At 52.3% G+C, this 25217-nt stretch overlaps 1 protein-coding gene across 2 annotated transcripts in view; it reads left to right on the top strand.

Annotated features, from left to right (window-relative positions):
- The window catches only part of Nfatc2 (nuclear factor of activated T cells 2), a 115726-nt gene that overhangs the window by 9642 nt on the left and 80867 nt on the right, over nucleotides 1–25217 (top strand). The window contains exons 2-3 of one of the 2 annotated variants that reach the window (XM_020175153.2): nucleotides 6624–7653; nucleotides 12133–12304. In XM_020175153.2, the coding sequence (XP_020030742.1) occupies nucleotides 6624–7653; nucleotides 12133–12304 (1202 nt within the window). Of the gene's footprint in view, nucleotides 1–6623; nucleotides 7654–12132; nucleotides 12305–25217 lie in introns of those variants that run through there. The other variant, XM_074074983.1, reaches the window with a different exon arrangement.

Below are 25217 nucleotides of genomic sequence, written 5' to 3'. Positions count from 1 at the left end.
GATGGAGAGGATGCCTCCTGCTCTTCCCTTTTTCAAAAGCTATCTGTTGGCTGGTGGGTTGGCACTGAATGGCTGCTCAGACTTTACCATGGGTCCATCTTGAGGATGGGCAGCAGGCTCACGAGAGGCCCCAGGAGGGCAGGTACTGGCACACATGGTCTAAGTGTGATTTTTTTTTTTAAAACAATCCTTGACTCAGTCCTGGTGGGAATATTCCTGTAGGAAGTGATGGGTGTCTTTGGGTGTCAGGGGCAGCTATTTCTTCAGTGAAATCATGGCCCCCCTCAGAGCAGTTTCTATTCTAGGGGAGCCTTTTTCTCTGTGTGGGTGTTGAGGTGTCACCATCCAGGAAATAGCCACTTTTGTGGAAAGTGGGGTACAGTAGTGGTTGAGGGGTTGGTAGAGGAGGTTGCCTGAGAATGAGTCTGGGCTCTGCTGCTTAGAAGCTGTGTGGCCTTGGAGAAGTGACTCATCCTCTCTGGGCCTCATTTTCCCCATTCGTAAAGTAAGGAAATTATGTTACCTGCTTTGTAGGGTTCTTATGAGAAAACGTATTCATATATGTTAGATGGATACAGTGGTTCTTGGTGAAAAATAAATGACAACAGTGTGCTGGCTGTTATCCCTTTTGTTATAACAAGTAGCTCTAAGAGTCAGTAGCACTTTAGTAAGACTTAGTTGGTCCATTCCCAGATAGCCTGGGGGAAAAATGTGAAGCAGGGGATTGGGGGGTGGTTCCTGGCTGCCTCCCTGGGGGTCAGTACCATCTATCAGGAGAAGGTGAATTCCCCAAGTGTGGACCAATCCATTTTATTTTTATAAAAATCCCTTCTTTTTCAAAAATGCTTTTGAAGGAGCTATGGGCTAGCGTTGCCAGTTTTAAGTCACAGAGCCTCTGTGGCAGGGGACGGATGGAGCGTTCACGGAGTGTCCTTTCATAGTAACAGCAATTTCGTCTTCATTCTGTGGGTTTGGGGCTTTGTGTGGACCAGGTCAGATGTGCCCTGTATCAGTCACATGTCACCCATGAGGGCCTGGAGCATCCCCAGGTCTCATAACAGGGGTGAAGCTGGGGTCCCCTCGCCCTGTGCAACTTGTGTTGTTGACTTTGAGACTCAGACTCTTCCTGTGTACAGACTCTTGGACGAGGAGCTGGACTGGTGGCGCAGCAGTCTGGACTTGCAGTTCTGGGGAGTGACCACAGGTCTTCCCAGACTCTCACAGCGCCCGATGTTGGCTGAGCCCTAGGAAGGTGGTGATGGCGAGACAGTGCAGAGCTGAGCCGAGGGCTCCCGAACCTCACAGGCTAGGGTGTGACTCACACAGTGACGCAGCCAGCAGACTTCAGGCCTCTGCCAGAGCTGCCTGTGTGCCAGGCCCCGGCTGCAAAGTAGAGCGTAGTTCTCAGTGGGAAGCAGGGAACCAGTCTGCCTTGCAGGAGTGCTTAAAATAGTTGGAGGGGGGTAGGGATGCTGATCAATGCCCTCCAAGCCCTGGCCCTGTGCTGGCCGCCCATCCTGCTGAGGCTGAAAGTCCGTGGCCTGGGGGCTGATGCACTCCATCTGCCTGGGTTCCAGCTGTGGACTTCAGGCCAGTTAGTTCACCTCTTTGTGTCTCAGTTTTCTCATCTGTGAAAGGGGAATAAGCCATGCCCCCCTCACATATGGTTATGAGGATTAAATAGTTCACCACAGTGCCTGGCACGGCTGCTTTTGCTATATTATCATTATTATTGGTGTGGCAATATTGATCTTGAGTTTCAACGGCTCACTATCTCGGGGGAGACAGTCAAGCGAGTGTCTAGGTGAACCTCGTGGAACTCTGCAGGCTCTGAGCATAGGAGCTACCTGATCCAGCCAGGGAAACCAGGGGCATTGGCCATGATGGGGAAAAGTGGCTTCTTAGAAGAAGGGCAGTCGGGGCATGGAAGGGAGTTCTGGGTAGGGGAACAGTGTGTGCAAAGTGTGGAAGCACAGAGGACCTGGAGCAGCCACCTCTGGGTCCTCCCCCACTCCCACTTTCCCACCTGCCTCCTCCCTTTTGGTACTGTCCAGAGGGCAGGCCCGGTTATCTCCAGTGGCAGGTGAGATGTTTGAGGTGGTCCACCGAGAGCACTTCATCGCACACATATGAGCTGTGTCCTTCCCAGGGCTGTTTTCTCTTTGCGCTGGCCAGGAGTGGTGTCCCCTATGCACAATCGATGGAGTCTCTAACACCTTTCTTTCTGTTGCTGCTGTGCCCTCCCCCTGCCTCCAGGCCTTTATTTGGGTGGACTTTGTGAGGGTCACACAAATGTGCCACATCTTGAGTGTGTGACAGTAACCAGGCTGTTTAATATTTAATGAAACCCATCAAACTCGGCCCTGAACACCTGTATATGTTCTACCTCAATCAAAAAAGTACAGGGTTCTGGAGTCCCAGCTACCGGGAGGTGGAGGCGGGAGGATTGGCAAGTTTAAGGTCAGCTGGGCAAGGTTAGTGAGACCCTGTCTGGAAAATAAATGCCTCAAGGTGTAGCTCAAAAGGGAAAGCATCTGCCTAGAACACAGGGCCCTGGGTTCAATACCCAGTACCGGAGGCGGCCCAGCGCCTGCCTCACCGCCACTCACTTTGTTTTCATTGTATCTTCACCTTCTTCTTACAGATGTGACACTGACTTTCTGTGTTTGCAGTAGTGGTGTGAAGTTCCCTTTTAAAATAAAATGATTCATGGTGAACTTAAATAGAAATATAAATGTTTACTGGGGTACAGGGAAGAGCAATCACGAAGCGATAAGAAAAGTCAGACTTCCGGGAACCCTCCTGAGAAAATTGGTTGGTGCTAAGATGCAGCTGGCGTCTGCCAGCGTCGTGAGGGCAGGGAGAGAAACAGCTGGGCACTGGGGGGGACACACTTCAGAAATAATGAGGAATCTCAGCTACTTAAATATTTTACTTCGTGGAAGGTGGAGATTGGGGGGATGGAGGTTTGAGGCAGAAAGTTGGTGAGACTCCGTCTCAATCAATGTGGTGGGGTACACCTGGTACGCCAGCCATGCGGGAGGTAGGCAAGGATCACGGTCCAGGCATCCTGGGCAAAACCTCGAGACCCTATCCAAAAAATGAACTGAGGCAAAAAGGACTGGGGGCATGGCTCAAATGGTAGAGTACCTGCCTAGCAAGGCTGAGGCCCTGAGTTCAAATCCCGAACTGCCCAGAAAAGAGAACTATTTTAATCCTGAGCTACTAGCTTGTGAAATTTGCTGTCAAATACCAGGAGGACCAAGAAATAAACGATTAATTACCCTCCTACCTTGCTTGCTGTGAAACATTCATAGAGGAGGGAGAGAAGAAAAGCCGTGTCGTGTGGGTTAATTAAAAGCACAAATGCCCTAATGCTCAGAGCCCAGGGCTCCCAGGCTGCGTGAGCGCGTGTGTCTTCACGGCTTGGCTTCTGAGCCATTTGTTCACAGTGGGATTTCTGAGAATCTGCCAGGCAGTTTTTCTGATGAGGCTGGAATTTTTACTTGGAGACGTTCTGTGCTTGGTTGTGCTAGCTTACGGGGCAGTGGCTTCTCAAAACATTGTCAGACACGGATTTGACACTGATCTTGTCCTAGATTAAAGCTGCTATCTGCCAGGAAGGTGCACATGTGAGCGCCGCCTGTGCCACAGGGGTTAAGATGCGAGCTCACATTGGCCGTGCATCAGAGCATCTGCAGACCTTGGCAGACCCCTGGCTAGAAAATCAAAGGATGTCAGAGCCCAAAGCTTCACACTTATCAGTGAGAAGGGGGTGGCCTAGAGTGGGTGGGGGCTTTTCCAAAGTCACATAGCTTAGTGAGCGGCAGAGCAGGGCTAGAGTCTCAGTTTCCTGCTTTGAGGCCAGGGTTTCATTATCACGTGTTATGTTCTATCACCCCTCCCCCCATCAGATTTAAAAATGGGAAATGATGTTTCTTTTCTGGACATAATGTGAAAATCAAAGTCTCCCTTCTGTACGACACTGTCCCCTACTTATTCAGTTCCTCTTCCTGGGGGAAGTCACTGTCACCTGAATCAGAGAGAACTGTGCCCTGGGTTGTACTCAGTATGCATGCGTGTGTGTGCATCTTGCCCTCCCCTTTATGCTGGGTGACTGTCTTTTCTTCCCCCGTGCTGAATCTTCTTGTCAACCTGTCCCAATGCAGAAAGAACTTGGCTTTCTTGAACACATCACGAGCAACCCCTCTTTCCCCCCAGCTGGTGGACTTTGGGTTCCTTCAGTCTGTAGGTCACAAATAGGACACTAATCCCACGCACACTTCATTCTGCATAGGTGAGGCTGCCTTGCAGGACAGGTGGCACTGCTGGCTTCCGCGAGCATGCATATTTGGAATTTTGCTAGATATTATCAATCCTCCTCTGTAGAGGTTATGACTCTCTGCCTTTTGGTTTGGACAATAGCATCTTTGAGGAGGAGTTCCAGCTGACAGTTTTTTGAGGACCTGCTTCCTGGCAGGTCCCATCCAGGTGCTGGGGACACAGTCTTGAGCAAGAAAGTCCTTGTGGCATTTACTGATTGGTTAGGGGAGAGGCAGACAAACTAACTTCACTTCACGGCCAATTGGAATTTCGAGAAGTCCTGGGAACACAGTAGGGACCCCTGGGAGGGGCCTGAGTTACTCAAGGAGATCAGGAAGACTCTGGGAATGGGCTTTAGTTATGCAGAGAAAGGGGGTGGCAGGAACTGATGAAGCAGAGGGAAGATAGCAAGTGCAAAGGTCCTGAGGTAGGAAGGAGCTGGGTGTTTTCACAAAACTCTAGTTTGGCTGTAGTCCAAGAGAGTGGAGAAAGAGGAGAGGCTGGGTGTGCAGGCCAGCCCCAGCCAGGCATGAAGACAGTTATCTTTCCCCTTAGTGCCCTGGGAAGCCATTGGGTGGTTCTCACTGGATGGGGGGTGGGGGGGGGACCACATCAGCTAGATGGTCTGACGTCAGCTAGGCTAAGCTTCCTCAAGGGTGGCCCAAAAAGGGCACATGGAGGCAGAGGATTGCATGACTGTCTACCCTGCTCCCCAAGGCAGGAGCCAGGCAGGTAGCTTTAGAAAGAGTTTCCGTTCCTGGCTGGCAGGCCCTTGGGTGTGATTCTTTCATGATTTTTCTCTCAGCCACTCAGCAAATATTTATGGAGGGCCTGCAAGTGCCAGGCACTGTGGTGGGCGCTTGGCAAACAATGTTGAACCAAAGTAGACGTGGCCCTAACCCCATTGGAGCAGAGTCCAGCGTGGAGTCACAAATGCCCATAAAGGCCAGATAGTAAATGTTTTAGGCCTCATGACTCATATTGACTCTGTCCTAGTCCCCTGCTCTGCTGTTACAGGAAAAAGCAAGCCCTATGTAGAAAAAAAAGAAAAAAATTGGCATGTCTGTTTTCCAATAAAACTTTATTTGTAAGTGCAGTCAGGGGGGCCAGATTTGGCCTGTGGGTTGCAGTTTGCTTGCAGTAAATACCAGCGTGTTGTGAGCTAGTAGCAGGTGCGGTGGGGAAGAGCTGGTGTGGGGTGGGAGGGAAATGATCTTTCTGAGGTTCAGGAGCTGCCAGCTGAGCAGATGCAAGAAGGAATTAGAAGAAACATCCCTGGGAGGTCTTGTGAGGACAGGGAAGTGTACATTCACGGACCCAACAGGAAGTGGTTGAAAACACTGAAGTGATCCACTGGGGGATCAAGCCAGCGTGGGAGAGTGGGGCCAGGGCCCAAGTTACAGAGGGTTTCTAGAATGGGTATGTCAGAGCTACTGCATGGAGAGATGGGGGTGGGGCGTGCTGGATGGAGAGACATTTGAGTCTTATGTCTGCTGATGGCGGAGGTGGGGAGGGTGTGGGTGTGAGGAGCCAGGACTGACCCAAGTTGCCTGTGGAGAAGGCGGAGGTGGGGAGCCCTGGAGGTGGAATGGGGTGAGGGGCAGTGGAGCAAACCATGCCCTTGTCAGTTCCAAGGGGTTTTCCCAGCAGCCCTGGGTGCCTGGACTTAGGCAGGACCCAATGAGGGACACAGAGCAGCAAAGATGGGGTGTGTGCCTCCGAGGGGTCCGGCTTGAGAACTAGGGACAGTGTGAGGTGAAGTGTGGCCATGCCTGTAGGTGATTGGGCAGATAGCCTGCAAGAACAGCCCTCTTTGGTGCTGAGTCCTTTGGAAGGGCGACAGAAGTGGCTATTGTAAAGGAGAACTTCATTTGCTCTGCAGCCCCTGGTCTCCATGGTTTGGGGGAGTCCATAGCTGTGACTCTGCCTTTGGGGGATCAGATGTCTCGGTGGCAGGAGTTCTAAGCCTATTCATTCCATGACTCTGGGTGGTGAAGCTCTTGCCCACCTGGGGCCCCATCTGTAAAGTGGCACAGACGAGACAGGCAATCCCGGTCCTGAGCTGAGCAGGCGACCTCTGCCCAGGGGGACCATCGTCTTTGATCTCTGTCTTCCAGGGATTGGGACAACAGGGCCTCACTTTCCTCCCAGCGGGGGCCAGTTTTAGCTCAGGCCCTGACATGGCGGGGATCTGACCAGATGAAGTGACAGGAGCCAAGGCCACCTGTGACTGCTCTGCACGGGGAGTTCGGTTTTAGAGGCTTAAAAGTCCCCTCCCTCCCTCCCCCTTCTCTTTCCAGAGGAACCGAGCGCACATAAGGTCGCCAGCCCACCCTCCGGCCTCGCGTACCCCGACGATGTCCTGGACTATGGCCTCAAGCCATACGGCCCCCTGGCCGGCCTGGCTGGCGAGCCCCCCGGCCAGTTCGGAGAGCCGGCTAGGGTAGGGCCCCCGAACCCTGGGAGCGCGGCCAAGCCAGCAGGGGCGTCGGGCCTGAGCCCCCGGATCGAGATCACTCCGTCCCACGAACTGCTGCAGGCGGGCGCGGCCCTGCGGCTCGGGAGAGACGCCGGCCTGCTGCCCGAGCCACCCGCGGGGGCCGCCAGCCCGCGGGTCACGCTGCCCGTGCCCGGCTTCGAGGGCTACCGGGAACCGCTTTGCTTGAGCCCCGCTAGCAGCGGCTCCTCTGCCAGCTTCCTTTCCGACACCTTCTCCCCCTACACCTCGCCCTGCGTCTCGCCCAATAACGGCGGGCCCGACGACCTGTGTCCCCACTTTCAAAACATCCCTGCTCATTATTCCCCCAGAACCTCGCCAATAATGTCACCTCGAACCAGCCTCGCCGAGGACAGCTGCCTGGGCCGCCACTCGCCCGTGCCCCGTCCGGCCTCGCGCTCCTCGTCACCCGGTGCTAAGCGCAGGCACTCGTGCGCCGCCGCCGAGGCCTTGGTGGCCCCTCTGCCCGGAGCCTCGCCCCAGCGCTCCCGGAGCCCCTCGCCGCAGCCCTCGCCGCGTGTGGCCCTCCACGACCACGGCGACCCCGCGGGGTGTCACCCCACGGCCGGCGCTGCCGTCCTCATGGATGCCCTGAACAGCCTGGCTGCCGACTCGCCCTGCGGGATCCCCCCCAAGATGTGGAAGACCAGCCCTGACCCGTCACCCGTGTCCGCCAGCGCGGCCAAGGCCAGCCTGCCCCGCCACATCTACCCTGCTGTGGAGTTCCTGGGGCCCTGCGAGCAGGAGGAGAGGAGAAACTCAGCCCCCGAGTCCATCCTGCTGGTGCCACCGACTTGGCCTAAGCAGCTGGTGCCTGCCATTCCAATCTGCAGGTGAGTGGGGCTTAATTGTTAAGAGGTGGCTTTCGGGGCCATGGGCGGTCGTGCCTGCCTGTAATCCCAGCTACTTGGGAGGCAGAGATGGGAAGCATCAAGGCTAAGGCCAGCCTGGGCAAAAGGTTTGGGAGACCTCATCCCAGCAATCCCACTGGGCATAGGTAGGAGGATCGCAGTCTGGGGATGACCCTGGACAAAAACGTGAGACCCTGTCCCCAAAATAACTAAAGCAAATAGGGCGAGGGCATGGCTCAATGGAAGAGCGCCTGCCTAGCAAGCTTGGGGCCCTGAGCTCTAACCCTGGTACTGCCCCAACAAAACAAAACAAAACAAAACAAAACAAAACAAAACAAAAAACAGGGCTGGTTTTCTAGTTACAGTATGGGATGTAGTCAGGCAGACTGGATTTAAATCCTGGCTTTGCCCCTTACTGGCTGTGAAACTCTGAGAAAGAAGTTAAATTTCCCAAGTCTCAGTTTTTGCACGTGTAAAATGGGTATAGTTAGTGTTCCCAGCTCACCAGGTGGCTGTTATGAGGAGGCCATCATGCAATAAATATGACTGTTCATAGGGCACTTTTGCTCAGCTATTCACTCAACAAACGTTTACCAAATCCCTTCTATGTGGCAGGCTTTTTTTTTTATAGGTTCTGGGCAGAAAGTGGCAAACTAGATAGGACCAAATTTCTACCTTCATGAACCTGACATTGTAGTGAGCACAAAGCAAGCCTTAATATGTAAAATTCACAACGCATTATGACAGGAATTGGTGTGTGTTGATATCTGCCCATGCCTCAGTGATATGGAGGTCCTAAAAAAATGTCCTCGGGGAGTTGAAGATCTTGGCGGGCTGAAGAGATGTGTGCAGGTGGCAGGACAGGCTCTGGGATCTCTGAGGACTGAATTTGCATCCTGGCTCTGCCACACACAGCCAGCATATCGCAGGTGCCTGTGGCAGACGTTGTTAATCAATTATGACTCATCAAGCACCTTGTTGACACTCTGCCCAGAGCAGACACTGCTAATCAATCAGTACGCCCCTCTCCGTGCACACACTTTTTTCCCTCTTCCTTTGAGACAGGGTCTTGCTATGTAGTCCATGCTGGCCTTGAACCCTTGAACTCATGATCCTCCTGCCTCAAGGACTCCCAGCTTTTACTGGGCACCTTTTCGGCTTTGATTCATCCCTGGGATGAAGATAATAATAGTAGCCACCTCATGGTGCCTTTTTCAAGGATTAGGTAAAATGCCAAAGGTCAAACTCTTGGCACAGAGTCTGCACTTAAGAGCTCCACGAAGGAACAGCCACCGCTGTCACAGGGGACACTTATCCTCATCGGGGAAGCAATTACTCACTGACAAGCCTTTGCTGCCAGACTGACCCACAGCGGCCTTTGCAGCAGTGCTGGTGACAGCGATAACCACTGACACAGCACAATGACAGGGGCATAACGGCCACCAACATTTGAGGATGCTTGCATGTGCCAGCACGACTTTAAGCACTTTATACGTGTCACTTAGTACATTTTCCTCGCGAGCCTGGTTTGCTATTATTTTGCATTATTTTTTACGTAAGGGGAAGGGCGAGGTGAGGACAGACACTGTTCCGTCTGCTGTCTCCTGGATGAAGCGCCAATGGCTTACGCTATCACCATCATCCCTGAGGTTTTCAAACTGCTTTTGGCTTTAGTGAATGGAAGGCTTTCCCCCAAATAAAAGGTTGAGTTGAATGCCATAGTGGATTCGGGACTGAGGGTGGCCAAGGACCTGCTCTCTGGGCGCCGGCCACTCCCACAGCAGACTATAACAGAGCATGGGAGCATCCAAGCTGACATTCTTCCAAGGTGTGCCAGCCAGCACCATGTAGGTCACTGGTATTTCCTAAAAAAAAAGAGTTTCCGGGTTAAACAGAGTTCACATGTGCCCTTGTGCAGGCCTTCCCAGAGCCTTTAGTGTGGGCGGAATGTGCAGTGATTCAGAGCCCATATGACTACAGAGTTCTGAAGTTTCACAGAGTCACTTTGGGAACTGCTGATGGAGGCCAAGCCCTGACAGACTGGCAAACGGGCCCACCGAGGTCCTGCGGCAAGCCCTGCATAGCCAGCAGCTAATAAGGAAGGTGCAAACGAGAATCTGTATCCGCGGCTCTTCACCTGCTGCAGATCTGTCTCCAAATCTTGACTTTATTTAATGGGAGGACCATTGAGAGGAACCTTGATGGCGACATGTCTGTCTGAGATGTTTGCAACCCTGTCTCTCTGTTCTGCAGCTTGACGTGTGAGGTTCTGAGCACTTGAGTCCTTTATTCCCCAGCAAGTGCTGATCTGTGTCCCCCAGTGAAATACTGCAAACCTTTCCTATGACACTGGGGGAACGGGGCAGTCAGGGACACCTCATGGTAACATTTATTTCCTGAGGATGGCTGTGGACAGCTTAGACGAGGACTGGAATGTATATACAGGATTTCAGGCTGTCTCACTGGTCTGACTCAAGGTTGTATTTCAGTGTCAAATTCCTATCTGTCTCAGAGCCAAACTAAATTAAACACTGGAACTTGGGAATATCCCAGGGAATCTTCTAGTCTTTAAAAGTTTTTGATACTTTAAGAGATACTAATACTCAGCTAAAGTGGTGTTTTTGGTTTTATCTTGCAAACTTTTAATTCCAACTTGGATACTCTTACTCGATACAAGTAACAGTATTTCACACATAGCACATTGGCTGCAGGCAGAGCTTGGAGGCCTGCTGTTGTCACTAAAGTAAATGAAGGCACTAGGGACACACTACGGCTATAGAGTGAGGGAGGCTCCAGGGCCACCTGGCTGGCTGGGCAGAGAGGATGGAGGTTTCCTTGCAGAGTGAGGCTATGATTCAATGTTGGGCCGTACATGTGAGCCGGGCTCTGAGTCTACCTCTGCCGTCCTCCCTGGGGTGCCACCATGATAGAAGGGTTGATTCATTACCAGTGCTTAGCTAACTAAGTCTGGTTGATAATGTCATCTTCTCACAACCCTAAGCTAAGTGGGAAAGACTACTCTGAATGAATCGGTGATTTCTGCCATCTGTAAAAAATCTAGACACAATAACACAAATCTGTGTGTTTGCAACTTCAAAGCTATTTTGATTATACAGACCTGCTTTGAGAGAGAGATGCTGATCTATTAAGTCACCTCTCCACACACCCATCCAGCCAGCCAGCCACCAGTTCACATGAATTTAGCAAACGTTATGGCAGGCTTTACAGTCATGCCATAAAGGAGATTTTTCTTGGACCCATTTAAAATAAATTAACAAGACAAGAGGCAGCGTGGAGGGGTGAGCGATGTTGGCATCCTGCACTTGGAGTCAAGAGACCAGAGTTGGAGCCTTGGCTCTGCACTGCTCTGTGATGAACCCGGGGAAATGTCTTCATGTTCGCTGTGCTCAGAAGCAGGGTCTTAATGGGTCTCAGAGACCTTGGCCGACTCTTCTGCGACGTGATTCTAATCGTGTATCAAGTACCTGTTTTGTGCTGGGTGAGCATATGACACTTAAGGCACGCCTTCAGAGTTGTGCAGATGTGAAGGCGTGTGTGTCTAAAAGCATAGCCAAGTCAGATTGTCACAGGAAGTAACTGCTTGACACACACGTGTATATCTAACATAGTCTAGGAAAATGTCACAGCTAAGTTTATTGAGCACTTTGGTTTAAGTTCTCTATATAATCTCCAGCTCTCATTTCACAAGTGAAGAAACTAAGGTCTGGGAGGAAGAGGGATTCCCTCAAAGCCACACAGGTAGATGGAGGTAGAGCCGGGGCGTGAACTTGGATGTGAAATTCTTGTCATGTTATTGACTTTCACCCTTCATTTAATGTCTGTGTGGTTTGGTCCATCTATAACCTGATAGACACCTCTGTGCTTAGAGGACCGTCAGGTACAGACCCTATGAATAACGACTGTGACTGGAGCCAGCCTTTCTTCACAAAGGCACTGTGAATGGAGACCTCAGACCTGGAAATGAGAGTGCTGCAGCTCTCAAATGCCATCTGCTCTACTTGCCATGTGATTGCAAGACACTGGATAAGCAAGGTCAAGTTCTTGCTTAAAGACCCATGGCAAGTTAGTGCCACTCGGGTATTCTGCGCCATCCCTCTGAAAAAGGAAGCACCCTTGCAAAGGGGTGTCTTTGCGAGGTGGAGGTGCTGTTCCCTCCAGTCCCCAGAGAGGTAGTCATAGCCATTAGAAACATGGTAGAATTGACATGTAATGAAATTAGCTTCATATGTCATGAAGCTGGTTGTGCTGTCTTCATGGGAATGAAAGAGAGGGCAAAGCAAAGATCGCTGCCTTGTGTAGAGCCCTGTCTATCATGTCTGAGCATCACGTGACTCAATTTTCAGCATTTTATTCATGTACCACGGGACCCAAATTCCGGAAAAGGTGCTGTTTACCTTTATTGTACAGGCTAACTGATCCTGGCTTCTTTTCTCCCCTCAGCATCCCAGTAACAGCATCCCTTCCTCCACTTGAGTGGCCGCTCTGCAACCAGTCAGGCTCTTATGAGCTGCGGATCGAGGTGCAGCCCAAGCCCCATCACCGGGCCCACTATGAGACTGAGGGCAGCCGAGGGGCCGTCAAGGCTCCCACAGGAGGTCACCCTGTGGTTCAGGTACAGACGCCGTTTCTCTTGCTTTTGTGTCCCATGTTTGTCACAGGTGACTCACTTCTGCTGAGCCTCTCCTTGTTGTTTGTTAGGCTGATAAGCGTCTCAGCCTCTGCTTTCTTTAGCCTCTCCTTTCTTTAGGGGATGAAAAATTTGAAACTGAATCGGCATCTGGAACTGCCTTGGCTCACAGCAGTCTGGGAAGAAAGTCTTTGGGAGGCGGAGAAAGATACGGATTACATTCATGTGCCAGATACTCATTTCTTTCTGATTGAGAAACTGTTAGGCTTGTGTGTGCACAGAAGGTTTCCAAGGTCACAAGTTTCAGATGAGAGCCCAGCTCTCGTCAAACACAGAAAAGTAAGAAAAACTAAAACTACACACAACCAGATTTCCTAAGAGAACTGTGTTTAGGATTTTAGTATATTACTTGCTCTTTTCTTCATAAACACGTTGACCTGTGCTAGTCTCTGTATGCCTGATGCTGTAGTAAACGTAGTGTGTACTCTGACTTTTTAAACTGCAGAACCATGAGCATCTCCTTCTGATTTTCCTAATCAATATCCTTTATATCTATGAGTTTTGATTTAACCTATTTTCCCTCCAAATAAGTAGAGAAGTATCTTTTTTTTTTAAGTCCAGGAGAGTTGAAATATTCTTTAATTGTATAATCTGATTTACCAGGTGCCCATCAACCAGCTTGATTATCCAGCATCTTCAGTGTTTTTAAATTAATGTAACTATTTCTTTTGTATTTGCCTTAAAATGGAACTAATTTATGGTAGGACCCTAGTTCTTAGTCCACAGCATTTAGCAACACCCCCGAGAGCGGGTCTTAAAAAGGCACTCCAAAACTGCTTAATTAGAACCTCTATAACACGAGTAGAGTCCAAACAATACCAACCCTCAAATCACCACAGGCCCTTGGGGTATGAACCCCGGTTAATATCCGTGATAGCAGTAAGAACTTACAAATCCTGGAAATTGCTTTTCTAAATCTGACATTACAGACATCTTAGAATCTATTTATTGATGCTCTTTTCTTTGACTATGAGTCACTTCTCTCCTTGCGTATCTGGTACTTGTTGTGACATTGTGGTGATGACTGACGCTGGATATTGTAAAGACTCTGGATTTTGTTACCTTCCTCTGAAGAAAGCCCAGGTACTGGCAGGTCAACATGAGTGTGTGTGGGCTGCATTTTGCACGTTGCTAGGGGGATTTGTGGAAAGCCCAGTGGTTTCTCGTTTGCTGAGGCTCCCTGTCTTGAAATTCTTTTTTTCTGTTTGACCACTGGCCTCAGCCTTCCCTGCTCTCAGGGGACGGCAGGCCAGTGCTGTGTGCCGCCAGAGGCCTCAAGAATGTCTACCGTGGAATTGTTTTTGTGGTGGGAGGATTGGTCTGTTACCAGTTACTCTGCCACAGCTGGAAAGTGCGTTTTGCCAGAGAAAGTCTTCATATCATTACTGACCCGGCTTTGCTGTTTCCCAATGAGAAAGTGGCCTGCAGGCCGCTGCTGAGTTGTAATGGAGAGAGAGACCATTCAAAGCAGATTAGGAAAAGGGGAAGGTGACTCCTAAGGCATTGCACAAAAATGACAGGAAATTCCACTTGAGAACACCTGACATGGGACACCAGGGCCCGAGATGTCTTTGTTTGCTGAGCTGGTGCATTTCAGCAAGTGGGTTCAACCCACAAGCATTTTTTGAGCAGGTGTCCACCATACACCGTGCTTGACACTGACGTACGTGGAAGAATGAGGAGTTGTGGTCGTCTCCCTAGCCTGGAGCATGTGGTCTGGTGGGGAGAAACAGGGACTCAATAAATGCACAAATGGTAGAATGACAAGCTGTGTGGCATGTGGCAAGAAAGAAGAGTACATGGAGCTCGGGGCACTTAAAACAGAAGGGGAAGAACATCGCTGAGATGGGGCTGAGGATGCTTGGGTGAACAGCATGTGCAAATGCCCAGGGGTAGAAGGAACTGGACCATGTCAGAGGAACTTAAGGAGCCCACTGTGACAGCAGCATAAAGGGCCAGGGAGAAGGAAGAGAAGCAGCAAGGGGCCAGAGCACACAGGGCCTGGGCATGGGGGAGGCCAGGAGAGAAACACCACCTGATTTAGGTTCTAGCAAGACTGGCACTGGCTGTTCTGTGGGGTGGTAAGAGCCGAGTTAGGCAGGGAGTCTGGAGGCTTCTTCCAAGGCCTCCATCCACTTCGGGCCAGGTGCTGTCTTCATCTGCTGCTCATCCTACAGATGCTCGCGGAGCACCTGTTACCCATCAGGCATCAGGAATCGCTAGATTCTGCGATACTATGTGAAAGCCAGAAATTCCACCCTGGTGAGCTTACACTTAGCAAGATGATAATAAATACTCAACCCTTGCCATGTGTGAGTCGCCATTCCAAGTGGGAAGTCCTCAGGAGCCCTGTGAAGCAGGTTACAGTCAGATCAAGGTGAGGTCATAAAACTTGGTCAAGGTCACAGCTATTTGTGGGTTGGATTCCAGGAGCTCTGCCGGCTGCATGTCCTTGCTGAGCATGTACGCCTCTGCAGACAGCTCACCCTGACTTCTCACTCATGCTTACAAAGTCAGGTAGACAGTGCTCACGCCTCCCACCTGCCACCCCTCCCCCATTTCCTCCCAGTTTAGCCCCGACACCAGCTTACCGGAGCCCAGTCCTACTCCTTGGGGGAAGTCTGACCAGCATTGGCTGTCCACTTGTGCAGTTGGCTATGGCCATGGAGGCCGGGCGGTGTGAGAAGCTGGGCTCTGCTCAGCAGCACGGGAACAGGGGCAGATGTGGGAGACGAGCTCAAGAGAGATGCGGAGGGAGTGGGAGCTCAGGGTGCACAGCAGGGCTCTGTCACTCCTCCAGGAAAGGAAGGCAGCCTCCAGGTTTCATTTGCACCCCTCATTGGGCGCTGGGGCCCTGGAAAGTTCCAGAGAAGGGAATGGGCTGGATGGGGAGTCCAAGGACGCCTGTCACACTGCCACTGAAGCCCAGGTCCCTCTCAGTGGCCCAGCCCTCTTGTGGCCTGTCACTTTGAAAACCTAACGTATGCTTTAAAAATCTGTAGTCACATCTTCAAAAGAGGCAAAGGATTTTTAAAATCACTTAAGAGATGACTTCTCTTCAAGATGAAATGTGCTAATCCCTGGTTTTAGCATTGGAAGCAATTAAAAAAAGAAAACCCAACTTGAAGCCGGGGGCTCCTGCCCGCCTCGTGCTTGCTGCTGCTGTGGCCCTCGGACTCCTCCCTCATCTCCATTCCTGGGCTGTGTGACAGGGCCTGTGCCCTCTCTGTTCTCTATTCTGTGGTTCCCACCTCTTCTTTCTTTCTTTTTTATTTGCTGCATTATAGAACTTTACTTCTGCCGGCTGGTTTTGATGCCTCTTTATACAAGAGGAAAATGAGTACAAGACAATGAAAAGTGAAAATTCCATGTACAAGCCACGCATGGCTTACTTTTTGGAATGTCACTTGGTCTGGGGAAGAAGTTCGTTCCACAGCCTGAAAAGCTCACGGATCTCATGGCTTGGTCGTGAGCATTTTGAGCAGGACCCGCTGTGGGGCCGTTGTAGTTATCATGATGGAGGTCCACAGAGCTCATGCCTCGATGGAGCTCAGAGGCTGAGATGGGAGGAGGAGACCCGGATGGTGGCGTGTGACTGTTGCTGAGATGGACTGGCTAGGAGGTCCCCAGAGACCAGATGAGGACCACCTGGAGTGGTCTGTGGGTTCATACTTAGACTCGAGATAAGGTGTGATGGCAAATTAGGTGCTCAGCCAGCGGGCTTATAACTTGGGGTAACTGCCCCAACAAAATGAAGCATGTCAAGAGCTGCTTCTTGGAAGACCTACCTTAGAGGGAAGTGTCATTGAGGGGGTGACTTACCAGCTGTGAGCAGGAGCAGACCATTGAGCTAGCAAAGAGATGAGTGGTGCCATCAGCGTTTCTGTCTCTGGGTGATGGTGGAGTGTTCCATGCACAGAGCAAGGATATGCAAAGGCCCTGGGGCAGGGCAAGAGCTCAGAGTGTCTGAGGGGCTGGGGACATTGTTTAAGTTTGGCATGGAGGGTGATGGTTGGCAGGCCCAGGCCATGCAGGGCCCAGTAGAAAAGGTGGGGGCCAGTTGAAGGTTTTATTTTGCTGCACAGGGAGACAACATTGGCTTTTGAACAGGTGAGGAATATGATTCTGACTTTGCACTTTTAAGATCGTTCAGCTTAAAACGAACTAGCTTTGGAGGAGATGAGGCTGAAGTCAGGCAGGAGTTGGTAGGGAGTTGAGGAGTTGCTAGGTAGAAGTGATGCTGGGCAAAGGCCCCAGGGGTGAGGACTGTAGGAGGGAAGAGAATGGACTCTGTGCCTGAGGAAGGGACAACAGGGTGGCTGGGCCACCTGCGTGGGTGGTGGTAGAAGATGTGGGATGAGAAAGTTTTCGTGGGAGTTGATGACGAGTTCTCTCGGGACACAGAGATGTGTTCCTTCCCTTCTCTCCCTGTCCCCATGCTCGGGATGGAACTCAGACCTTCTGCATGCTTGGCAAGCACTTTACCTCTGAGCCACACTCCCAGCCCTTGGGGCAGTAATCAGAAGCTGTCCTTTTACTTAGATAAGAGTCACGATGTGACATCCTCCAAGGATGACACTCTAGATCCTTTCAAGATGTTGAGACTTACAGAGAGAGCACTGCCGTCCCCTCCGAGGCAGAGCCCTGCTGGCCCCTCATCCCAGGGAACAGCAAGGCAGGCCAGTGAAGAGCAAGCTGTGCGTGCATCTGTCTGGGTTGCCACCCTGAGGACGGATGGCAGGACATAGCTGCTCACTCAGTCGTGGTGCTCTGAGACTCTCTGTCAGCCATGTCTAGGAAAGGAAAGAAGCCCCCAGTTTCTTGTGCAGCCTTATTTGGGTCTTGCTGATGCTAATTCTTCTTGATCTGGGCAGCGTTGGTGTCTACAGACATTCAGGTTCCCTAGGAGTTGGGGGAGAGTGCTCTGAGCTGGCTGAGATCCTGGGCTCATTCATTCCTTTATTAAAAAGCTTTGCAAGGACCTCCCACATCCAGGCACCAGGAATACATCAGTGAACATATACAAAATCCCTGTCCCTGGGGAGATGATGTCTGGCTGGAGGGAGATAAATGACACATGAAATCAATAGCAAAATTAAATAGCACATTGGAAGGTGATAAGTCCTGTGGAGAATGGGTGCTGGGCAAGCAGAAGAGGGAGTGGTTGGAGAGGCCTGTATGACCTGGGGGGTCAGAGGCTCCCATGAGGAGGCGACATTGGGACCAAGAAGGGGATGAGGGAGTTGAGGGCACAGGACCCTAGGGGAAGAGGGCTCTAGGCTGTGGGCACAGCTGGGCGTGGTCTTGGGTCAGAGGTGAAGACCACGGGCCTTTGTTGCTCTGTGGTAGGTTTTGGATCCTGTGGGGGTAGGGCTGTGGGGACAGGAGGAACTGCTCCAGGGGTCTAGACTGGGGTGACAGTGTCCTAGACCAGGTGTCAGATCATGAGATATGGCTGCCTAGTGACAGTTTCTGAGACTGACATGAGTGAGGGACTGTCATCTGGCTCTTTGAGGTCGTGGCCTTGGGAAGGGCTGGGTCCCTAAGTGGAAGGACCCTGCTTGCCCCCACTGAGATGCCTCCTGTTTTTAGAGGGGACATCTTTTAGAGGTGACCCCACTTAGCTTTTTTGTGGGCATAGCAGAGCAGGAGCGCAGTGTGGGGATTTGGAGTCCCCACCACCTTCCTCACTGTCCTCTCCTCTGTGCTAGTCTCCAGGACAGAGCACCAGCAGTTTAATTAAAACCCTTTGGAACGAGTCTGTCCGAGCCAAGGACATCCGTGGGCTGGATGTGGCCTGGGTGTGGCCCGGGCTGGGCATTGCATAGTGTGTGGGGAGCAGGTTGTGAGAGTCGAGCACTGTGTGCTGCGTTCAGGGTGGCTGGGGGAGGAGGCAGTGCTGGGCGGGGGGCTGGTGCAGGAAAGGCACTGTGTGTCCAGGTGGATGGAGCCACAAGTGAACTGGGCTTCCCTCTGGACACTCAGGCGAGGTGGGCTGTGTTTCCAGTCCATATTAGAAGACAAAGTGTCATGAATGAGCCTCAATGAAACAGTTCCTTCAAATGTAGGCAGAGCGCAGAAAACTTGTAGATTACTGGAGAAACCATTGTTTCCAAAAGAGAGGAATTCTGAAGCCTGAGCTAGTCCTGACAACCTGTGGGATCACGTAGAAGAAACTTCACTGTGGCACGAGTGAGCTCCGGGGCCCCACTCGGTGCTGCGCACCATGACATGGTGACATGCGTGAGCCTCGATCGCTTTCCTTGGTGACCTATTTCTCCTTGTGTCGGTGGTGGTAGAATTACTGCACTCATCTTACACTCAGGGTAACTGGGACACAGCAGTGATGTCACCCCAGCTGACTGACAGCTTGATTGGGTACAGGCAGTCTGAAGCCAGAGCCCCACTGCATGTGGTCTCACTGCCTTGGGGAAGTTGAAGGAGCAGGTGTCGTGACCAAGGTGGTGGCAACTCTTGTTGGCTCTGGATGATGGCGGGGCTGCACTTTCTTCCATCCAAAAGTGACTGAGCCCTACGCCTTCTAGACTATTTGTCTTGTCTTGTCAAGAGCGGTCGGGATGCTAAACAAACGCAGTCACATGACCTCAGATGTGGACAGTCACCTGAGCCACTCCTGCTCTTTTGCTGAGGCCTGGGACTTTTGGTGTTCCATGCCTGGTGCAGCTGTTTGCAGTGGTGTTCACCAGACCCAGGCAGTAAGATGCATCGGGCTGTTGGGTCACACGTTGCTGGCGTGTCGCACACACCATTTTATTCCATCCTCGCAACCGCCGTTCACAGACGGGGGAGAGAGGCTTAGGGAAGTGAACGGACTTACCCAGAGCCGGGTGGCAGTGAGCCGTGGAGCCTGGAGCGTGGGTGCAACTTGTGATTGCTTGTGTCTCTCCTCGCCTGGTCATCCCTGTGTCTGCGTGCTCCCGGCTGGCTCTGCATTGACCCCAGGCACAGTCCGTGAACTTGGGGGTGGCACCTGGGCACTGTGGGGCGTCCAGGTGGAGGATGGCATGAGTGAGATGGGCAGGCCTTAGGACAGTGCCTCCACATCCACTAAGGCAAGGGCCCAGTCAGGCGTTTGAGTCACCTTGCCTCCACCTCGTCCAGGTGGGACTCGGGTGAGGCGTATGAGGAAAGGAGGCCTGTGCTTGAGGCCACTCTTCAAGCACCAAATGCCACCAGAGAGAGAGGACCGTGACTGCATCCTGGAGCCCTCCAGAGGCTCCTCCCCACCTCGCTCTGCCTGGCTGCAGTCGAAGCTCCCGTGTCCTCAGCTGGCCCTGCTCACCTTCTGGGTGCCCTGCGGGCTCACCGGGCTTGGAGCCGAGAGCCCATGTCTGAGCTGCAGAATTTTCTGATTGGGCGCCCTGAGCGAGACGCCACATTGCCTCGAAAGACACCAGCTCTGCTGACAACAGTCACTGCAGGGACCATGGGGGATGGGCAGGGACGCAGCCTCTCTGGATCCTAAAGAGAGAGCGGATGTCAGAGAGCCTGGAAGGCCATGGCCCACTCACAATAGTCAGTCTGTTTATTGAGCCTCCCATGGAAAGGCCTGGCTCACATGTGTCCCTGCTCTGTGAAGGAGGGAACCTATACTCCATACTGAGCCACTTTCCCATTGTCACTTGTGACCGGTGTGCCCATTCTGACCAAGGCAGTCCTGTGGATGGTGGCAGTGCTGGGGACAGAAACCAGGGCCTCATTCCTGGGTAGGCGAGCACTTTGCCACTGAGCCACACTGGGCCACTTACAGATGAGGCCACTGAGGTTCAGCAAGTGCCTTTCCCAGGTCACACTGCTCTTCGGGGGGTGACACTAATGCTGGCCCCCAGTGTCATTGCAGAAATCAGGCTCCTCCCAGGGTGTGTGCCCTGTTTCTTACTTTTCCTCTGCACATCCCATTAGGATAAAACTCCGTGTGGAGGTTTCACTGCTCTGCACTGGGGTGCACGTGAGTTCGATGCTGGTGACACGAGCGTCATTGACACCTGTCTTCTGTGGAGGCTGTGCTCTATGCATGGCTCTTGTCCTCACACAGGGCTGTGACACAAGTGCAGTGGATGTCCCAGGCCTACAGATGATAAACCTGAGCCCTGTGAAATCAGGAGCTGAATTTAAAAGCTTGTCTGTCAGGCACTGTGGTCAAACTACTCACAGAACGCTGAATGGTCCTCAGCCTTGCTGTGTAGCGGGGGGATTCCAAACACCCTGACACAAGGGTGCAGAGACACACAGACGTAGCACACATATAAACATGAGATATTTTATATATCAATAAACACGTGTGACCAGGTGTGGTGGCGCACACCTGTAATCCCAGCTGGTCAGGAGGCAAAGATAGGAGGATCACTATTGGAGGCTGGCCCAGGGCAAAACCATGAGCTCCTGTTTGAAAAGTAAAAGGTGTGGCTCAAGTGGCAGAGCACCTGCCTAGCTAGTGCAAGGCCCTGAGTTCAAACCCCAGCGTAGCTCCCAAACCCCACATGTAATATATCCATGCATGTGTATACGTAATGTGTATACGCATGCGTCTGCATTCTATTCAGTTGCTTTTTCTCATTCAGTACAGGAAAACATAAATTAGGAGCGAAAATTCACCCTCACGACTGGCGTCAGCTTCTGTCACTGCTGCTTCGGTGATGTCCCCAGCCTTCCTTTCCTCTGCTTGCACGCTAGTGCTCACAGGCCCTGCTCCTCCCTCTGGCATCGTCCAGGCTCGACCAGGTCATTTTGATGACCTTGGGGGTGGAGGTGGCAGCATTTGCCAAGTAAGGCTGGGACTTGCTTTAGGTGCTTTCCAGTCGTTCTGCTGGCTCTACAGTACGTGGAGGTACAGAGAGGTTAAGTCCTTTGTCTAAGGTCACACAGGAAGCGGGCGAACCACAAGCTGAACCGAGGTGGTCTAGCACAGAAGCCCACATGCCCAGCCTCTCAAAGAAGAACTAGAACCTTTAACGACCCCGCGATAGCTCTCCGGGTGGCTTCCCTTGTTGCTCAGGTGTTTTGAGAAGGTTAGGGAGTCTGATGCACTGAAGTGGGGAGTCGCATTCCTTCCTTGCCGGGTGTCCCAGGCTCAGGAGGGCCAGGGCTGTCTCCCACCCACCTGGCTTCAACTTCCTTCCCTCCCAGGCACAGGCGGGATGATGACAGCTATGGAGCAGGTGTGGTCCCTGAGCTGGGCGGGGTGTGAAAGCACGGCTCAGGGAGCCAGGTAACCTGCACTTGTCCTCCATCAGGTCCATCAGACCTGAGATGTCCGACAGCCACAGAATGCTCAAAGCTATCCCCGCCACCGTTCACCTTACGTTCTCTGCACACTCGGGCCTGGCCCCGAGCGAGGGCACCGACTGTCCTCCTAACTTATCTCTGGGGATGTGCGGGGGTAAGCGAGGAGCTACGGACAGGACGCAGTGTCCCCTGGGACCTGGGGGGCGGGGCACTTGCATGCTCATCCTTTAGGGTCTGTCTGCTGTGGTTGAAGTCACCATCCTCCTCGTCCCCAGAAGCAGCGTTGCTTGGTGGGGGGGAACCTGGCACACTTGAAGCTCCTCACTGTCATGGAGACAGCAATGATTGCCGAGGTGTCACTTCTTGATTTCCCAAGTAGAAGCCAGGCTGTCCAGGTGGTCTTGGCCTTGGTTATTTAACCAGGCTGAACTTTACCCATGTCCCTTAGGTGTCTGCTGAGTGAGCTCCTCTTACTATGCGACATTTATAATGAAACCATAAATGCTGGGCTGAGGGTGTGATGCTGGCACCTGCCCCAGGTGAGGGCTTATGGAACCTTGATTTGCCTGGTCCCAGGTAAATGTCCCCAAGCGACATAAAACAAATCCTCAGCCTGCATGTGCTTGATCACCCATGTCACTTTCCTCCAGCCTCTGCTCTGAGAGGCAGCAGTGTGGGCACAGGTGGTGCGTGGGTAAGATGTGGCAACAGTGTTGCATGGGAGTGGTTCCTTCACTCCGTGTTTATTCAACAAGCATTGATTAAGCCTCTGCTCAGTTCAGTCCACGAGCGACAGCACGGATGTGCCCAGGGAGCATGTTGCAAGTGCAGGATCTCAGGCCCTGCTGCAGCCCACTGAGGCAGAATCTTCACTTTCACCTTACACAGGCGATTTGTGTGCACGTTGAAGTCTGAGACTCGTTCTCCTGGGGCAGGAGTCGTCCTACTGTGCCGCTGAGTGCTGCCCACCCCCTGCTTTTCCAAATAGGTTTGATCGGCACACAGCCACATCGACTCGTTTTCATATGGTCTGTGGCAAAAGTGAGCCCTTGCTACCTCTGTAGCAGCGTCTAAAATGGTTGACACGTTGTCTTTCATAGAAAATGGAGATGGGGAGCAAACTCCCCATCACAAAGTCCCCTGATGTCATGGGGCTGCATTCAGGTGGGGGGTGACAAAAGACAGGCAAATCTATAATCTGTTGGTAAGAAAGCAGTAAGAAGAGAAAGAAAGCAGGAGGAGGGTGGCCATGACTGTGGGGTTGTGAGGGTGCAGCTTAGAGGACAGGTCACGTTTGAGCAGAATTGTTCTTGGGGGAAGTGATGTAGGGCGGAGAACAGCCGTGCAAAGGCCCTGAGGCCAGTGCTTGCTCAATGCCTGACCCTCATCACAACAGAGGTAGGAGCCAGCTGGGTCTGATTCAGGAGTGCAGTGCTGACAGGAATGATTTCCATAGGGGCTTTGCTGGGACATTTCAGTGCCTCTTCTAAGACCAGTAGTCCAGCGTACGCTTCTGTGGTGCACTGGGTACCACTCACATCTGTGTGCTTAAAATAATGTTCTGACATTTACCGGTAGGGGTGCAGAGGAAGAAGGGTCTCTTGCAAATTTGTGCAAACGTGATACTCTCTAGCAGCGGCCATATAATTGTTTGGAAGAGAAAAATCCCTGCATTGGACTGACTTTGGGTTAGGGGCTCGGACCCCCAGTCTTTGCCTTGGCTGTTCTGATCTTCTGCATCATCTGCCCTGCGCCTGCCCCCCGCCTCCCCCCCAGGCATGACTGTAACTCTTGATAGGGAAGTTTCTGCTGCCCCTCCCCTCCCCCTTCTTCCCCCTTCCCCTCTTTTCCCTCCCTCCTCTTGCAGTGCTGCCAATCCAGTCACTTTCTCTCCCTTTGGATGGGTTTGTCTCCGCCCTCCATCCCGCACTGGCGGGCGGGGGTCATCCTCCTCCTCCTCTTCCGCCTGCAGCCTCAGCCCAGGTGCTTCTCCTCTCGGGGTGGTGGACTTCTGTCCAAAGCAAGGGGTCTCACTCCTATGGGCTCCCTCAGCCTCAGGCTCGGTGGGCACTGGGCGGGGATCAGTGGGTCCCCAAGTGGAAGTGCCAGTGTCCGGCTGTGCTCACTTGCGGTGGTGGTCCAGCTTCTCTCCCCCTTGCTCCCCCTTCATTTGACGCTCCAGGGTTGATTCCTTCGAGAACTCACACTCGATGCTGTTGCTGTGTGGCTTTGGGGACGGCGCAGGAAGACTTTAGAAACCATCCAGTCAAGTGGGTGGCATGTCAGTCACATTTTGTTTCCCTGGGGCATCAGCCACTATCGTACTGAGGGCTTCCTGTCGGCCAGGCCGATAGTTGTCCCTATCAGTCTGCTTCTGAGAACCCGAGGCCAGAACCACCTTTGTCAGCTTGCTGGTGATCGAGCAGAGGCTTAGAGGGGTGTTATGAATTAAGAGGACTGCACAGCAACTGAATCACAGAGCCACAGTCGAACATGTCAAATGCAGGTTAAGCCAGGCACAGTGGCTCACGCCTGTAATCCCAGCTACTTGGGAGAGGACAATGGTTCTTGGCCACCTTGCACAAAAAGTCTGTGAAACCCCATCTCAACCAATAAAAAGAGAAGCGTAAATAGGCCGCTTCAAGAACACAAGACCCTATTAGAAAAATAGCTAAAGGCATGGTTCTGGTGTTAGAGCGCCTGCCTGGCAAGTTCCTAAATTCAAACCCTGGCACCACGGGAAAAAAAAATCCCCCAAACAGGGTGAGAGTGTCTGTCCTATTGAGCACATACAATATGCCAGACGCCAGCACCAGGCTGTGTCACGCTCTTAGCCGTGTGGACTGGCTCCTGTTACCTTGCTAAGGAACAACTGAGCCCCGAATGAGTCACAATAACGCGGAGAGAGGGCTTTGAACATTCCCAGTGTGTGTCTGAGGACAGCTCTGTGCTGACACTGCTCTCATCGCCACTCTGTGTGCATGTATTGAAATGTCACACCGTTCTCATTAGATATGCAAAGTTGGTATGCATACCAATCAAAAATAAAATATATTCTAGAAACAAGGAAGAAACCCAGGCCCCAAGGTGTGATGGCCAAAGACAGGCCTGGGCGGATAGGAAGCAAAGCCCCCCCATGCTTTCCCACTGCTTCCACATCGCTGCTCGGAACATGTTCCCACACCTGTGTACCAGTTGGCTCCGTCACAGCCACCCAGTGTACAGTGTCCACCGGCTCGATCATTCCTTACCATCTTCCCTCTGCTACCTGGATCAGCTGTCACCGTCCCTTGGCTGTGTGATGACCACAGCTCCCTCACTTGTTTCTCCAGCTCCATACCCTTCTTGCCCAGTCTGCTCTTCAAATCAATGCCAGAGGGATCTGTTTAACATGCAGCTTGGTCCCTACCCCTTCCCTGTCCAGGGTCTTCTGTGTCCCCTTACTTGGTACACACGGCTCCTGATGTGTACTGCAGGGCTGTCTCATCTGGCCTCTGCTTGCCTCTCCGTCCCCCAAACGCTCAAGTGGGCTCCTGTCCCAGGGCCTTTGCACTTGCTGCGTGCATCTCCTAGATACCCATATGATTCCTTT

The sequence above is a fragment of the Castor canadensis genome, chromosome 5 (assembly GCF_047511655.1).
Source record: "Castor canadensis chromosome 5, mCasCan1.hap1v2, whole genome shotgun sequence".
NCBI classification, from domain to species: Eukaryota; Metazoa; Chordata; class Mammalia; order Rodentia; family Castoridae; genus Castor; species Castor canadensis.
Note: the sequence above shows the minus strand (reverse complement) of the source record. Positions and strands in the feature narration are given on the sequence as shown.